Source organism: Dermacentor andersoni, chromosome 10, assembly GCF_023375885.2.
Source record: "Dermacentor andersoni chromosome 10, qqDerAnde1_hic_scaffold, whole genome shotgun sequence".
Taxonomy (NCBI): domain Eukaryota; kingdom Metazoa; phylum Arthropoda; class Arachnida; order Ixodida; family Ixodidae; genus Dermacentor; species Dermacentor andersoni.
In genome coordinates, this window is record NC_092823.1 from 119,792,523 (window position 1) to 119,810,346 (window position 17,824).

A 17,824-nucleotide genomic window follows, 5' to 3' on the forward strand; every position below is an offset into this window, starting at 1 on the left:
TCTTCCGAAGTGAGATATTTGTGCCTTAGTTTCTAGCTGCTGATTTAGATTTGACACCACTTTGAAAAATCTCGGATCGCTTTTCCTTTTCAAGTTCCCACCATTGACTCATCATTACAGAAGGTGACTTAAAACTATGGTTTAAAAATTTAAGAAATAGTTCTAGAAACAATTAAAACCTAATACCAAATTCTGAGGAATTCGTAATCATCACCACACGGTGACTTTGCCTTGGAAAATTAACCAACACTGCAAATCTCTGAAAAATGAAAACTTGCAAAGGTTCCTTTGTGATGATTGTCACTGTCATCAAGTTTAAGCATGCATCTCCATGGAATGCAGTTAACAAAGATTGTGACAAAGTTTCTTTGTTTAAACTGTATGACAGGAAGTTGCAGCAAATTTCGGTGCTTGCGTCAATATGTTCCAGTATTCTTTTATAAACTGTCTGGTATTTGGTTATATGCCATCCGATATTCTGTTACGGCAAATCAGTTCTGCAGAATCCTGGAAGGTGGAGGAAATTTCATGTAATGGGAAAATGGTCACGCACCCAAATGTAGCACGAAGCTACAAAGGAAACCTATTTGGGTTTCTCAGATGACCGCATGGGCTAGCCCTCGCACTGCAATCTGCTAGCCTCCTGGTTAGCTAGATGGTAGAGCGACCGCTCTAGAAAGGCATTGGTCCCGAGTTTGAATCCCTTACAAAGACAAATTTTTTCTCAAATGCGAAACTTTTTCAGAAACGTATATGGGTTTCGTTTGTAGCTTTGTGTTACATTCGAGTGGGGGACACTTTTTCCCTTTCATAGTATTTTGCTATACAGCTTGTTCCATAATATACCATCTGGTATTCCATTATGTGAAATCTTATATTACATTATATGCATACCAGCTGGCATTCCAGCATATGCATGCTTGCAAGTCTCTTCTGTGATGAAGCTCTCCAAGGTATGATTATGGCAGTGTACTTGCGTGGCTGTCAGTATTTTCTGTACTTATGTCACACATACAGTGCTTTTTCAGGTTTAAAACCAAAATGGTTTAGCGCACGGAAACCATAAACACACAAGGGATAAGACAATCATAAACACTAACTTGCAATCAAATTTTACTATCGAGAACGTGCTGTCCATATATAGAAGACATAACCCACATAGAAGCCACACATAGAAGGCATCTCTCTTCCGTAGAGAGTTTTAGCGTGTCTGGTATTCGGGTGAACACAAGCGGGACTGGTGTTTTTTTTTTTACCAGATCAGCAGAGGTGCAAGCATGAATGGCCGGCACGGTGTTGCCGCCTGGTGGCACACAGCCCAACCGGAAAAATACAGCTAATATTGCTGTAACCAAGTGTATTTTACTTTGCTAGTAGTGTAATTTACCAAGTGGTGTAAATTTTCGTCAGCAACATGATTGTCCACTCTAATGTCCATAGTTTCTGCTTATAAAGATCTTGTTCATTAAATACCAACTAGTTTGATCTCTCACATTGTCTTTGAAACCAACAAATCGCACAAGATTTGTACTATTGGCCTAGGAAGCAGGCATCTTCGATAAAGACAATGATGTGTGCCACCTTGCATTCAGCAGGTCAGGGTACTTATTAGAACATATTTCTCCTGTAAAAGCATTCTTCCCTTCTTGAATATATAGCAATATGGAAAGATGACAAGAAAACATCAATGTGTTCCGACTATCAGCTGATCTTTTTTTCTGCACACATATGCGAATTGAAGTAAGACATGTACCAGTTCCCAGTCGAAGCCTGTATGGAACATGCATTAGCAAGCAATAAAAATAACCGTAGCAGTTGGTGCATGACCAAGTAATATTTCATTTTAATAGTGAAGCATCTCTTTGTGAACATTTGCCACCTTTACAGTATCTGTCTGTCTAGCTGCCTACCTTTTGGTGCTCTCATTGTCATTTGGTTAACTTGGTATGTACCAAAACTGGCATAGTATGACAAGAGTGTGTGGCGAACATAAGTGATCGGTCATGGCACGAATGTCATGGCATGTACTAGTGCAAGTCAAATGATTCAAGAGATGGCACTCCAGGTAATGACTAGTGAGGCAATGAGACTGGAAGCATTGGTCAGTCCTTAGAAGATTTCACAGTGTGCAGGTTGTCGACTTCGTTTTCAGGTTTTCTTTCGTGTATGTGTGAACAGGCGGTGGCTTGCATTTGCATTTGTCTTTCAAGGGTACCTCTGTGGAATATGCTGTACATTCTTGTGTGCTGTCTTTGCAAAATGCTGTGATTCAGCATCAGCTTGATAAACAAGGCATCTACATTCACATATTCTAAGGATGAAAATCACGCTCATACTTCAATCTTTCGTGCCAACACATTTTTGTACGTGTGCCTTGTGCTTGTTTTTGACCTTGCTTGAGGAAGGCTCCTCAACCTGTCAGTAATTGAAGAAGCCTTCTCGAAACTGAAGAAGCAAGGCAAGAAATATTGGGCTAGGTTGTGTTGACTAGACATGATGTGAAGCAATACAAAGAAACAGCAGCAGAAGACTAGACACAGGGAGGAGCACTGCACTGATAGGTAGACAGAGTGAGAAGGCAATGAAGGGCATAGAGGTGAACTAGACACATGTCTAGTTGGCTACCCTGCGCTAGGCAAATGGGATAAACAGGGGTTAAAAGAGAGAATGGAAGAGAGAGAGCACTTGTTGGGAACACAATTGAAGATGCGCATGAATTTTACAATCAGTTGCAGAGACCTGTTGACCTTAAGTACTGTAGCAATGCCCTTGTTGTTTCTTTATTATTTTATATTTTTTATAATATCAAGCACCTAAATGCAGAAAGAGCTTGAGTGATTACCAGTACTGCAAGCCAAGATATAGAAACCATGGACAAGTGACAAGGGAGCAAAAGATTAGAACAGCAGTGAACAGGGCATGTTAGGAAAAGACAGACTGAGCAGAGGACATGGTCAATACAGGATGGAAGACTGGATGTGTCCTGTCTTCTATGTTTCCCTTTTTCTTCCTTCTACTGCCAGTTTCCAAAATAAAGAGATTAGCCTGAGTTGTCTATAAAGGAAATCTTTTCTGCTGGTGTAGTGCTTTTGTCTGTGTCTCTCATTCTTGTGCTTCTTGTGCTGTTCGCTCTGCTGTATACCGCTTCCACTTGAAGAAACCATGCTATTATGCTTTGCAATCAATTGCAGGTTGCCTCTTCTCTGACCTGACTTGGGCATTGTCATTTCTTTTCTTTCTGTTGCCCTATCAGTGAGCCACAATGTGTGGTGACCTCGGGAAAGACACCGCCACCGTGGCACAAACAAGGCAATTGCCCAGAGCTAGACTACACCATCCGGCAAGCTAGCCAATGGGCAGCTGCGTTTCGCAGTGTGGCTCACGGCAGCCCCAGAGGTTTGAGAATGAACGTCTCTTTCTGCTGCTCATGACAAAAACGCAGTAGTCACCTCTGTCTCAATGTCACATGATGCATTGTGATGCATGTGCAAGATGCACCATGCTCTCCTGTCAGCGAAGTGCACGCTCCCCATTGCTCAACTTTTTTTTTGCTTGTAGCAGCATGCTGCTTGAGCACTTCTGTGACTTCATGGATGAGAAAATTGATGCCTGTAATAGTAGAGAGCTGACATTCCTGGGCATTATCCTTTTTTCCTGATAGTGATCCTGCAGGAGTCTGACTAGGTGTCACTGTACAGTATACCATGACTGTTGAAATAGGGATATTCCCACCATGCTATTGTTGCATTGATGAGACTTCTGCATACGTGTGTGTTTCATGTGTTCATGTTAAGTTTATTGATTGCTCATGTATGGAATTAAGTTTGCTTGGAGACTGTAGTGTGCATGATTTTAGAGGAAAGACTATGCCTAGTGCTGATGTAAGGGCTTTCAGTATTGGTGTATGACCAGTGCCACAGCCAGTGAACTGTGTAGTGCATGGTACTTGTGTAATGGAACTTTACTGGAAATCGCCTAATGTAGTGCAATCAAAGCAGCATTGCAATGTTGCACTTTGGCGTCCTTTATTGCCAGATGTATAAACACTGAAATTTTACTTGTGATGTGATAATTGAAGGCCAACTTGCATCTCGGCATTGCAGTTAATCACTGCTTTAACTTTAATTGCACTCCAAGGTTGAGGAACATGTGATGCCATGAGAAAAGTCAGCTTGCAGTATTGGAAATGGAAGGTGACATCCTACAAGCAAGATTCTTATATATCAAATGCTGCCATCACTTTAGGCGAGAAAGTGAGAAATTTTGTCCGCACTCACTTTTGAAGCCTGGAGAATATACCATAACCTGCACTATAGTCATCAGAGCTACATGTGTCAGCTTATGCTAGTGAATAAGTTTGAATGACTCACTTCGTGTGTCTTAAGTTTTAATAACTTATATAGTCATTTTGTTGAGCCACGAACACAAGCTGTAAGGTCAAGGTCTAGTCATATCTGTGATGGTCTAGGAAGCATTAGTCTGCACTAATTTATCTGCTTTTGGTGCATCCTGCACGGCTAACTTGACTGAGAGTGCACCGAGGTCTGTGCATGTATTAGCTGTCCCATTTATTTGCACATTGCCCACTGGCTGGCCAATCGCAAACTTATGTCTTACTGTCATAGTGCTGATTAGATGTACTGTGCGCTGCTTGAATGGCAGGGGCCAAGTAGTATGACTCTTGTAGCTAAACTGCTGGCCAATTTCCACTCAAATTTTGCCTAATGGTCACACTTTGCAGCAAATTTGGTTTAGTACCACATTTCCTGGCATTAGTACCAGCTTTGTTCACCAGTGAATTCAAACTGGGCGTCATCTGTCGTGACTCCACTCAGAAATGTTCTATTCGACTGAATCAACATGATGACACCATCTGCCACAGCTATGGCAAGAAAAATGTCCTCTATAGCTGTGACAGCAAGACCCACTGTTCTTTTGCAGTGAAATAGAAAGCTTCAGAGTGGTGTCGCCAGAGACAACACACACAATGTGTGCCGCCTGATTATTATTTGTAGACAAAAGTGGCAATGCCAAAAAACGTGTTAAACCAAGCTTACTGTGAAATCCTACCTTTATATGAGATTTTAGTTGAACTCATCCAGTGGTTTAGCTGGGAAAGTCAGTACAGTATTGTCCACTGTTAAAGAGACCCACAAATTAGTATTTCGGTACCAGTTACTGTTCAATTTTGAAATGAAGGCCTTGGCCGTAATTTTTTTTACCCACATAGTGTAGGTCGACCTGATATATCACATCAAGCACTTTTCCCTATGCAGTTGATAATGCATGCAAATTATGTTGAATTGAATGTGAATTAGGTGTTCCCTTTATTAGTGGACCATACTGTGCACTTGTTTGAAATTTTGTGCCTGATGTTTCCATGCTCCGGTAAACTTAAATGGTCTCCAACAACTCGTTCTGCAGGTTGAACGATGAAGCTGTCAGGGTCCTGGAATCGCATGCCGGTGAGCACAACTTTCCAGCATCCTTCTTTTTTCTAAATGCATAATGGCCTTTCTAGGGTTGTTAAACTGTGTTCGGTGCTCAGCAGGCAATGGTATGGAAGTTACCAAAGTAGTGCGGTCATTGAACCCTCACCACGTTTCACAGTGCAGGTGTTTCTGACGTGTGACACTTTGTATAGAATAAGTAGTTCTATTAACTAAGCACTTTTTCTGAATCGAACAAACCAACTACTCCATACGTTGCGACCACACCCTTTAGGCATCGGTTTACGTCGAATAACTTAGACAACTTCATGCTTTCGGTATGCGACATGCTATGTTTCATTTGAGAGCACAAGCCGCTGTGGCATCTAGTCGCAGAAACATGTTACTCCACTCGTTTGGCAGTTAATAGACGGTTTTAGTTTAGCGTACTCTATAGCATTGCATACACTATAATATGGCGGGTTGTTATTGCGCATGCGCAGAACACTAAACGACCCATAGCGTATAGCGTACGCACGCTATTTCCCAAATTTAGCATTAGCGTCTTTGCGTGGTTTGCATAGTTTGCGGAAAACATGGTGGCTGTCCCGACTGCCTGCTTCGAATTGAATTTGGCGTTGCCCTTTTAAAATTCGCTTTGTTCGTAGCAAATGACTGTGTAAACGGCTTTCGCTTAATCTCAGGCTGCTTCGACGATAGAGTATTGTGGATAACCTTGCACAGTTTTCGAGATCGCTTTTCGTTTTGAACGAGTTGAAGTCTAATGAAAGATACATTCGAGATGTCAGCGCCATCTATTGCTCCAGTCAGAAGATAGCCGCACAACGGCATATGGCCTCTGAGTTCTGAACATCTTGCAGGGCAACTAAATCTGTGACAAACGTGAGCTGCTTAGCGTACGCTATACTATAACGTAGAGTATACGCTATAAGTTGCATACGCTTATCTAAAACTGTCTAATAGGTTCATAACCGCGATGTCTTCCATTTAATAAATACATTGTATATTGTGACGTAAAAGTATGAGACTTAACGTTACCTTGAAATGCATGAAAAATCTTTCACACATCACACTATATTTTGGTTGTGAATGCAAACAGTGAAAGAAGTCTCTCATTACTTTCATAGTGTTGTTTGCTTTGTATGAGACTGATTATATAATACTTAGACTTAGCACTGGTGTCGAACATGCAAGAGGCCAAGAAACTTGAAGGAAAGAGCAGGAAGAATGTTTGTCTCTGCGTTACAGAAATTACCACGCATGACGATATCTCAAATGAGAGAGCATGAGTGGAGGATCGCAGCGATAAAGATTGAGTAGCATGTAAACCTATTGACAGCATGAACAAAGGGTTTTAAAAAGACGCTTTGGGTAGGAGATGGAATATATGATGACAGAGCAGCACAAAAAAATGAAAGAAAAACGTGAGAGAAAGTTGCATTACATTGTTCACGCATGGAACTGCCTTTGTGTGCATGTACTGGCTCGCATTGCTGTGGGTTTGTCCATTGCTTTTTGCCCCTTTGATTTAGAGGCCTCTCTGTGCTGAATTCAGGTATATGTTCACCTTACCAGACATTTAGCTTAACCTATAGAAAGATAAATAAAGGTGCCCTCAAAGGGTTCACCTTATCCGAAACCTTCATTTAGCTGTTTATGTTAAGGGGAATTCATTGTGTATTAGAAAGATGCAGTTGATGGAAGCCTTATAGTTGCTGCGCGTTTAAAACCTCTTCAGAGAAGCGCAAAGACGCTGGCCTACTTTCATAAATTGACATGTTAAGGTTTTCCTGTGGTTCAGGGTACCGACAGCATCTACCCTCGGCCTGTGAGAGCGCATTGCGTGCTGCTGCAATGTGCTTGTCCACAAATTCGGCTTGTGTGATGTTTTTCAGGGGCCGCGTCTGTGCTGGCTCTGGCACAGCAGGTATGTTGGCTGCATATGTTTTTTAAATTTGTAGTTCGATATATTTTTGGTTTTGTCCATTCTGTGCGAAATGGATCTGCTGGAAACTAGCTGTAGCTTCAAGATGTGCCATTTCTAGCCCTGTTCCCTTGTTTTCTATACCAACTGGCCGCACGTTTGTAGAAACCATGAAACAATTATTCAACATTGCCAACTAATCATTGCTAACTAGTCCCTAGACATTGCATTCGCAAACAGATGCAGCAAATATCATTTCTTTACCTGTGACAGCAAGCTTCACAATATTGCTCGAGAGAGCACCTGACCTTTCCTTCCTCTTCTTTAAATCATGTCATTTCTCATTATTATTGTGGTGTCCTTATAACGATGTTGGCTAATAACTAGGTTTACTTAGATGTCACAATAGCCCTTTGGCAAGGCTTAGAAATTTGAAATGTCCAGGCTAATGCAGCAGTGCCACCATTTGCTGGTGAATAAAACTACTGTGCCAGTAGCATAACTTAACATAACTTAACATAACATAACTTAACAGTAGCATGGAGAAATGTTGTGGATGTTGGCTATATTACTTTGCTTTAGATAGTATTGTAAAGTTCCAGTGTCTTGTCACTGAGGTGTTACTGGTTATAAAATTTATGCAATTTTATATGTCTAAATGGTAAAAAAGTTGAAGCCTTTTGTTGCTTGGTTGATTGATTGATCAGCTGCTGCTTTTATTTCTGCCCGTTCAGAGGTCCTAAAGTCTAAACCTGACTACGCTTTTATGTGTTGTCCTTGTGCCGTTTGCAGGATAGGCAGCTGGTGTCTGCCCTTGAGGACATCAGCCCAGAGTCGGTAAGTGCCCTAGCGCCATCTGTTCTCAGACTGCATAACAAACTTGATACCTCCTACCTTCTTAAATGCATAACCACATGAAGCCAAGAGACAATGAAGCCATGGAAAGCATATTGGAAATTACAATGTGGTTTAAATTATAACTATGGGACTATGGATGGCTAATGCTCCCAGGGTCAGATCTTGTATGCATACAAAAGTGCTAAAGCGAATCAGCTGTCATCATAGCTCAATTCATAGAGCATCGCACGCTTAACGTGGAACATGTGGGTTTGGCTCCTACAGGTGTCAAGTTGCCTTTTCATCCCGTTTCATTTCCCCCTTTTCTTACTTCTACATTTCAGTGTAATCCAACCGAAAATGAAGACCTTCTATTCTTTCTTTGCTTTCTTGTGTCATTGTGATCTCCAAGTGTCACTTCTGTCCATCAAAGGTACAACGCGAAGAGATGTACCTACCATCATAAAAAAGCAAGCACATAACAAAATTCGAGCTCTTATCAACTCCAGCAGTTTTCTCTAACTTGTGAGAACATTGCAATACGAAAGCAATGGGGCTCATTCTGTACTGCAACCGCTTGGAGAAGAGGCATTGAGCATTTCATTGCAATTGGCCTCCTGTTACTTTTCACGCTGTAACAGCTGTTGAGGCTCGTCTTCCCACGATACTCCTTCGTACAAATCGTTTGCAGCACTGTGGAAGCGGTGGGACTGCTTAGCCAATAGGAAGGCCGGGTGCCCCTCAGTCTGTGTTCATCAGCTTCGTGTTGTCTGCTCAGTGGCTCCTGAATTCTCGGTACACGACGGGCATGCGCAAAGGTCTTGGCATCTTACGTATCGCTGTAATGTGTCATGCTCCGAGCAAAAACAATTCTATAATCCTGCCAGTAGTGGTACAATTATCGTGGGAATTATATTTTGCTGTGCAATGATATTGCTTGTGTACACCTCCTACCTTTGGCATTGGCAGTTGTGCAAATGACTTGCGAGGTGGAGTATAGTCGCATTTTTTGTGCTGTTCTCATTGTGAAACATTTCAGCATGCATTTGTTTTGCTCCAGCACATTTAATTTCCAGCCCTGGTTGCCATGTCGAAAATAGGCAAGACGTATAAATACTTGTGTAGTGAGACATGCTCAGAAGGAGGACTGTAGTCACTCAAAATCAACCTAAAGCTCCCCAGGACAGCGTTGTGACTTTGGAGTGGTGGGGACAGCTGCAAGAAAAAACTGCCTGGCAAGTGTTTGGACAATGAAAGTTGTCATGAGACTGAGTTCTTTGCGGTGCTGAACCAGTGAAAGTCTGCTGCTCAGAATCCAGACTAAGTGTTGGCTAGTCTTCAGTCTACAAGCAATGGCAGATATGCAGGAATGAGGCGCGAATGGTGTGTGCTTTAAGCTACGTTTGTGCCATGACATGCTGTTCGTTCAAGCTGTCATTGAAGCACCTTCCTGTCCCGAGTCCAGCCCCAAACATGCAGGAGTGACATGTCGTCTGCTCTGCAGGCATACTCGTTCCCGGAGGATGTGGTCCGGGAGCAGATCCAGCTGGAGCTTCAGACACTCAGGGCACAGATCACCAAGAGCCAGGCTGTACTCACCTACCTCGTAAGTTGATTACTTCTTTTTTACAGCAAAGGTGTTAAGGGGAGTTCCACAATAGTTGCGCAGCAGCGATGAAGGCCGATGGCAGCATGGTTAGTACCAACTAACCATGCTGACCAACCATGAAAGGTGGTTCCGGTTCACAAGTCTGGTGAAAGGCAACATATTGGGAATTATCGGCCAATTTCACTCGCATGTGTATGCTGCAAACTACTTGAACACATAATTTCAAAGTCAATCTACACCTACCTTGAAGACAAGAAAGCTTTTTTCCCAACCAACACGGATTTCGGCAGCACCTTTCGACTGTCACACAGTTGATAGAAACGATCAATGATTTTACAGCTTCCTTGAACAATAGAAAGCAGGTCGACGCTATATTTTTAGATTACTTGAAGGCTTTTGATCCTGTCGTACATAACGAATTAATTAAAAAACTGATGGAGATGAATATAAATTATGATGTTGTTATGTGGATCCGATCATATCTTACAGACCGGACACAATACGTTGAAATAAATTGTAACAAATCTAACCAATTAAAAATAACCTCAGGCATTCCACAGGGATCCGTTTTAGGACCACTTCTTTTTCTAGTTTACATAAATCATATTGCTCATCACATAAGTAACATAACCATCCGGTTATTTGCAGACGATTGTTTATTATATCGTGAAATCAATAACCAAAACGATCAGGCGTCACTTAGTCAAGCCCTTAAAGCTGTAGATGTCTGGCCGCAAAAAGTAAAATGAAAACTAACTAATCTAAATCAGTCATGCTCAGAGTTACAAACAAAACAGAACATGTTATTGAGTGTAATTATGAGATGAACTCAACAATTCTAACCGAAGCTTAAACGATAAAATACCTAGGTTTAACATTTTCGAAAGACTTAAGTTGGAAATCACACATAGACAGAATTTGTGGAGCTGCAGAAAAAAAATTATGGTTCCTTTGCCGAAAATTAAAGCTAGCAACCACGCCCGTCAAACTACTTGCATATTTAACTTACATTAGACTGACGTTAGAGTATGCCAGTGTCATTTGGGATCCGTTTCAATCAGGATTAATAAACCGCATTGAGAAGATAGACAAAATCTGCAAGGTTCATTCTTTCCAGGTATTATCGTACCGACTCTGTTTCCGAAATGCTTTGGTTCCTTGATTTGCCTCCACTGGCCCAACAGCAGAAGTTCGCTAGACTTAAATTTCTTTTTTTGTTATCAAAAGGCCACTTCAATATTGAAACCACACCCTATCTTGCTCCCAAGCAGGCTAGAAACGTCAGGCCGAGCAATCATCGCATGTTCTCAATTCCAAAAGCATATCTGGACATGTACGCTTATTCATTTTTTTCCGCGAGCGATTAAGGAATGGAACAGTTTGCCAGCATCTGTTTTGCAGTCGAGTAGCATTAAAATCTTTGAGAAATGGGTTAAAAACCTTTTATGAAATTGAATCTTAGTAGTGTTGTGCAAATGTCACACTATTCTAGAAATACATACAATAGTCTTTCTTTTATGCTGCTTCTGATGTCACTGTCACAAAGTTACACACATGTATTTCTTAGCCAGAATATTGTATTTGTATTTGGTTATTTGTTTTGCATTGTATTTCCAACATTCATTGCTTCATGTCCTATTTACGTTTGTAAAATGTTTACATTTTTTACGCTATGTGCAAACTTGCTGTACCCACCTTGTTACGGCCAAGACGGCCAACAGTATTTGAAAATAAATAAATGAATGTGAAAGAAGAGCCAGAAATGCAGCCTGCATCGAAGCTCTTAATTCGCTCTGAAACCCAGTTATCAAGAGTTATAGAATAAATGTTATGTAGCACATAGGTCACTCGAATAGACAGCGTCTTTACACGACTTATGTTAGCGAGTTATTCGTAGTTTTTTGTTTATCGCGTCACATTTCACCAGCTCCACACTGGAGGGCTAGTCTGGTACGCATACACAAATACACAAGAAAATGAAGGGAGGAAGGGCTGCTTCAGTAGCTTTATTGGTAAAGCACTACATGGCTAATGCAGGTGATGTTGGTTTGGTTTCAACCTGTAGCAAGTTGGCTCTTTATTCATTTATTTACATTTGTTTTTTATGTTTCTACATTTTGGTTGAGCATAAGTAATTTCACCTATGTTTTATCTGGCTTCACTGGCTGTTGTTTTTTCATACAGTTGTAATTAACTTTCTGCACTCTTAGATTTGCCTCAGGTATCATTGCTTGACTTCGTTGTTTGGACACTCTTTTGGGCAAATCACTTGAATCCTTCCTTTGCACTTTGTAGCAGAGCCGTGGTTCAAGGTTACCTCTGCACCCATCGTCTGAGTGTGCGACCATCGATCGCAAGGCCCTAGTTCCACACCGTGGGTACTCTGAAGAAGGTTAGTCCGTCATTGGAAGACATTGACACCTGTTCTGCTTACTGTTATGCAGTCACTGATGCTGTTAACCTTGTCAGTGTGGCATGGATATTTAAGTGAGTGCAGCCATCACATTTTGCACTTGTGATTTTTTTTACTTGTTAAATAATGATTTGAACCCTCTAAAAGTATAAATTCTGGGGGAAGAAATGCTGGTGTCGGAGCATCTTTATTCACTTACCATAACACTTGTTTTGATATCCAGAATGTAGATGCATTATGATGTCATGATGCACTGACCTGGCTCGCTTTGTTTTTGCAATCACCGCGGCTGCCACAGGTAAGCGTAGCCATACAAAACACATGCGGCACTCTTGTATGTATTCTGTGAGCTACCTCGTCATAGCCAGCCTAATTGCCACGTGACGTCAGTCACTATTGCTCTGTGTCATGATAATGCCAATAATGATAATGCCAATGATATGATAATATGATAATGCCAACAATGCCAGGTCTGCTGTTTTGAGACTAAGTTTAGTATAATATTACCATAACTTGGAAGTGTTTCCCAACCTTTCTACTCCCTAAGAGTTGTCGTTTTACATACGACATGCTTGTGACAGAGTTCACAGCTTCTTTAAAGCTTCTTTCAAAGGGCGTTGCAGTAATTTTTAATGACAGTAAATCAGTTTGCCCAGTTGCTAGACAGTGCTGTCATAAACTTCTACTAGAACAACTTGGTGGGCTCATCCTATTCATGCTTTCTTGTATATTTTGTTTATTCACACAGTTGGTTATGCTATGCACTTTCTCTACATGCAGCTGGAAGCCAACAGCTTCACTTGAAAGGCTGCCTGCTCTCTCCCCTCCAACTTTTCATGCACTCACCATTTCATATTTAAAATGTTTGCCTTATGTTTATGGGAAGATACGTACTATAAACACTGAAGGCCTTTTGGCACAGTTCTTCAGATGTCACAAGGAATTGGTGCTTTGGGCAAAATTTAAAGGGGCAAGTGGAGGGTATCATTAGAGTGTGTCATGATGATGATGATTTATTGGCATCCCCTTTGAAACCGGTCAGTGACAGTCGCCTAGTTTGCTTGAGTTGATCAAGTATCTTACATATGCTTTTCAGCCTAGCATTTTTGTAGACGTCGCCTTAATCTTTTTTTCTCTTCCTCAAAACTTTTCTATCTACCTTGTACCACTACTTATGCCTGTAATGATTCAGTCATATCAATCGCTTCCGTGATTTTTTCCTCCAATACTCCTAACATCCCTTGCTTCTCTTGACTGCTGACCGGTTGGTGCCTTCCGTCCACTTTAAATCCAAGCACTTCTGGAAGGTGTACGTTACCAGCACCAATTGGGTGGTGGTACCATCTGGTGCTAAGGAATGAAACCACTCTGTTGATACCATGACCTGTGGGATAGGGTGATGTGGCGAGAATGGCAGCACATGATCTTGAGGTCATGCCATTGTGGAAGCTCACTGCAATGATGGGCAGAGCATGGTGAGCGTGCTTAAATGCGCACTGCTTTGAGGGACTAAAAGGAGGAAAAGAGGCAACTTTAACATGCTTTTGGAAAAAGCATTTGCGAGGAGGTGGCTCTAAATATGCTCAAGTAAAACACTTGCTTGGGCTAGTTGGTTCATCTTTGAATTAGTAAAGGCAAGGCACAGAAGACCAGGACTCAAGAAGAAGAACGCGAAGAAGAACGCAAGAAGGCGCCGGTCCTGTCGTTTGCGTTCTTCTTCTTGAGTCCTGGTCTTCTGCGCCTTGCGTTTACTAATTCAAGCTCTAAATACTAGACATACTCCACACCTTTCTCAAAGAGATTTAGAAACCTTACCAACTGCTTCTCATGTCTATAAAATAATGATACTTAGCAAACGTGAGGGTTTACTAACACTTATAAGACCTTTTCGTGCGATACTAAAGTTAGTCTAACATATTACTGTGATGTGACAACAAAATTTGGGGACGTTATGTCACGATGGGACTTGGCATAGGGAGGTTGCATGTTGCACTTCCATGTGGTTGTCACCGTGATCACATAGACAAAGCGAGCCAGTGTATCACGACGTCATCACACGTCCACTTCCTTGGTACAGAAAGTGAGTCCTGTTTGCAGGAACAAGCAATAGCAGTCAACTGCTTAGGCTACTTTGGAACTTGCAACTTTTTCTCTCTTTTTCTTCATTCTAAGGTTTAGACATGTTTAAACTCGTATAATGCAGACCCATAACAAGTAATGTCATATGTCGTGTCAGTACTCTTTTAATACAGTTGAACCTCAACTATAACAAATGTAGGTAAATGTATTATCAGATTTAACAAAATAAACAATGTTTCGTGCCAATATCAGCACATGTCAGTTATACGCTGATAGCGAATCTCATGTGTAACGAATGTATTTTTGTTTCAAATGCAACTTCAGTATAAGGATGTTTGAATTTAATGCTATGCTCTATGCGCTGTGCCAAACTTCCATTAATGCCGTGAATGTCAGAGCTGATATCAAACAGCCAGCTTTGTCACCATGTTTGTGTTGTCTGGTGACATATGAGAGGCTGTTCTTGTTTGTTTTTATTTTCTGCTGTCCTGACTGGGAGAGTAGTTCTTGAAACAAGAAGAAAACGAGAATGTTGAATGCCAGCTTTCCTCACGCAGGTGTCCACCCCGATGACCGCCACTACGACACCTTAGAGACGCACCGTAACAGGAGGCCTTCGGGTTGCAATACTTGCGGGTAAGCTGAGCGGAAATATGCTTTCTTATTAGTCCTTTTAGTGCAGTGTTCTTGAGGAGTGCCTTAATACGATATTCTACATTTTTAGCACTACTTGTATGGAGTAGATTTCCTATGTTGACTTGTTTTCATGATACAGTCCAACCTTGGTAAAGCGAACGTGGATATGAGTTACTGGATATAATAAAGTAAATAAAATTTGGTTGGCCGTGTTCGGCTTTAATGAGTATTCTGCTGTTATCTAACGAAACCGAAAATGCAAGATATGAGGCAATGCCAGTTTTAGCAAAATGAATAATATTTGTTTGCTTCGCAGCTCAAAGTATGTATTCTGGTACTAAAAATGGCAACTACAGTAGAACGTCGTTTGTAGTCATCACGTCAATGAGGTTCTGGCACCAAACTTTGCTATTGAAAATGTAAGAAATGACCCAATGCACTTAGTCTTTTTTTACCAGTTAATTTGTCCCTGGAAAACACCATCTTCCGGCACGAATGTTTAGCATATTGCCCAAGAGCGATCATATGATACATTTCCCAGCCGCTAGATTCCATGTAGACGAAAAAAAAGAAAAAGGTGAGAGGCACATGTCAAGAGGAGTAGGCGCCCACAACAGCTTCTTATCAGCTTCTTATCAGTGTCACATGAAAATAGTGCGACACACTCGGCTTCATATTCTTGTGCCTGCATATCTCCTCACAAATAATTGCGCATCACCATTCACAGATGTCGCTGCGGTAAATAGTTGGGATAAATATCTTAACCTATCTGTTTCACAGTGTGTGCGGCATACCACCATTGGAAGTGCACTGCACACATTTAATAGGTGATAACCCGAAAGCGCTGCCATTTACGCCTGCAGGCGGTACGAAGTGAGCGTCGTGTATCATTCTAGTGGCATCGTAGTCTGGCGTTGCCTCATCAGCTCAATTTCGTTTCGGTTTCATCTTAAAACGACAGCATGCGTTGCAGGTCGCTCGGCCCCGACGAGCTCAACACACATCAGCGTCTCATGCCGCGCCAGTTCTCGTCGAGTGGGCACATCATAACTTCCCGCGGAAATTCTCCACTCGAAGAAGCAGCTGACCTAAGCGGAATTCGGTGAATGCGAATGTAAGCGCGCCGAAGCCACAAAAACGACAACATGCACCTCAAGCCAATCAGGCTCCACCAGAACCAAGAGTGTCGGCATCCCGAGCTGCAACGATCGCATTACGTAAATGTCAACTAGAGTTGAGTCTGCCAGATGTTGTAGAGACTTTGGATCATAACTTTCACCGATTAGTACCTTCTTTTGTTTTTGTTTTCTCCAAAACGTATGACAAGGTTCTACTTTACTTGACAAGAGCAACTTGAAATGGCACATTCTGGACATGCCTGTGCACCTGGGCCAACGGCTTGGCTTTTCTAGCCTGTGGCTGGCAAGCCAACATGCCGATTTGGCGTGATTGCACTGATCGCACAGCTTCATACTTATCATGATGCAAAAGGCACGTGTGATCTAGTGTTGGTCACGTGCTATGTGGAACTACAGCTTCTAGACATAAAGTTGCTTCAAATTGCATGTTATTTGTGCACCTTTATGCCTGCAGCAGCGGTATTCTCAGACTATCACTTCAGGGGATACTTTTACTTTCGTGAAAATTGGTGCGGCTAGTGCTGGATACATTGGCGGGGGCAACAGTGTCCATGGCTCTGTGATAAGATGGCATGTTTGCATTCTTTCACAGGTGATTGCACATAACGATAAATACGATGCTAGTCGCATAAAATCTTGCGAAAGTGAGCGCTCTGAAAGTGATTGTCCGAAGGGCATATTAGAACAACGGACATGAATGGCAACTCTCGTAGTGATACCTCGCGGCACTTTGTTAAACATTGCACATTTGTTAAATATTGGACATTTGTTAAACATTTGTTGCGCTTGTTGACTTTATGGGTTTCGTTGGGTCAGCAATTCATTTTATTAACAATTAGGTTCGAGTCAACAGTTGACTTTTAAGCAACAATATCAAAGCCAAGCATATGCTCTATGTTTCCCAAGCGTTAACTCAATATTTCTCAAGAACATTTAAGTTGCAACAATACCTTGATTTGGGCGGGTTGGTTCACCTTGACAGTTTTCATAAAAAAGCGCTAAAAACGAAGTCGACGGAAGTCCTGTCATACGTGTTCCTTCGACTTCGTCTTCGTCTTTAGCGCTTTTTTATGAAAACTGTCAAGACTGAAACATCTCAGTGCGCTCTCCGAATCTACAAATTGGCACAAAGATTGCTTTTTTGGTGCTTTTGGTTTCTTTTGGTTTGTATTGTTTGCATTATTCTTTATAGGTTTTCTTGTACCGTATTTACACGATTGTAAGTCAACCTATTTTTTTAATTTGAAAATCGGAAGTGGGGGGGTCGGCTTACAATCTAAACCAAAACATGTCGCCACCAAAAAAGCGCGATCAACGGGAGCTACAATGTAGTTACAATGTTATGTTTGCTCCATAGCCCTACCCGCAGCTTTTTGCTATCCCACATGTTTGTTCCCTTTTGGAAGGGTTTTTCAACGTTTCTGAGAGTTTTACAGTGCACGCAACACTCATGGGGGGTGTCGATAGTTGATGGAAGCACTGTTCCATTCGCGGCGGCACCCTCAGAACAGCGGCACTTCCAGGGAGTATCGGTAGTTCATGGAAGAGCAGACACCACTCACGTGTTTTTCTTTCCCTGTAGCTCTTAGCTTTCTCTATGCTCTTAGTTTGACCAAAGGCATTAGTTTGACGCATTCGACTTGATTGCCGGCTACGTGCTATTTCCATGCTTCCTCAGTTGTTATGAGTGCTCCAGGTCCACTAATCATTTGGCACTCGTTCACAGCAGCTTTCAAG

General features: G+C 41.8%; 1 protein-coding gene across 8 annotated transcripts in view; it reads left to right on the forward strand.

Moving 5' to 3' along the window:
• The window catches only part of LOC126544884 (uncharacterized), a 274,212-nt gene that overhangs the window by 147,324 nt on the left and 109,064 nt on the right, over positions 1 to 17,824 (forward strand). For all 8 annotated transcript variants that reach the window (XM_055077879.2, XM_050192408.3, XM_055077880.2 and 5 more), the window contains exons 17-22: positions 5,425 to 5,465; positions 7,346 to 7,377; positions 8,167 to 8,211; positions 9,716 to 9,817; positions 12,116 to 12,212; positions 14,870 to 14,948. In XM_055077879.2, the coding sequence (XP_054933854.1) occupies positions 5,425 to 5,465; positions 7,346 to 7,377; positions 8,167 to 8,211; positions 9,716 to 9,817; positions 12,116 to 12,212; positions 14,870 to 14,948 (396 nt within the window). The remainder of the gene's footprint in view (positions 1 to 5,424; positions 5,466 to 7,345; positions 7,378 to 8,166; positions 8,212 to 9,715; positions 9,818 to 12,115; positions 12,213 to 14,869; positions 14,949 to 17,824) is intronic.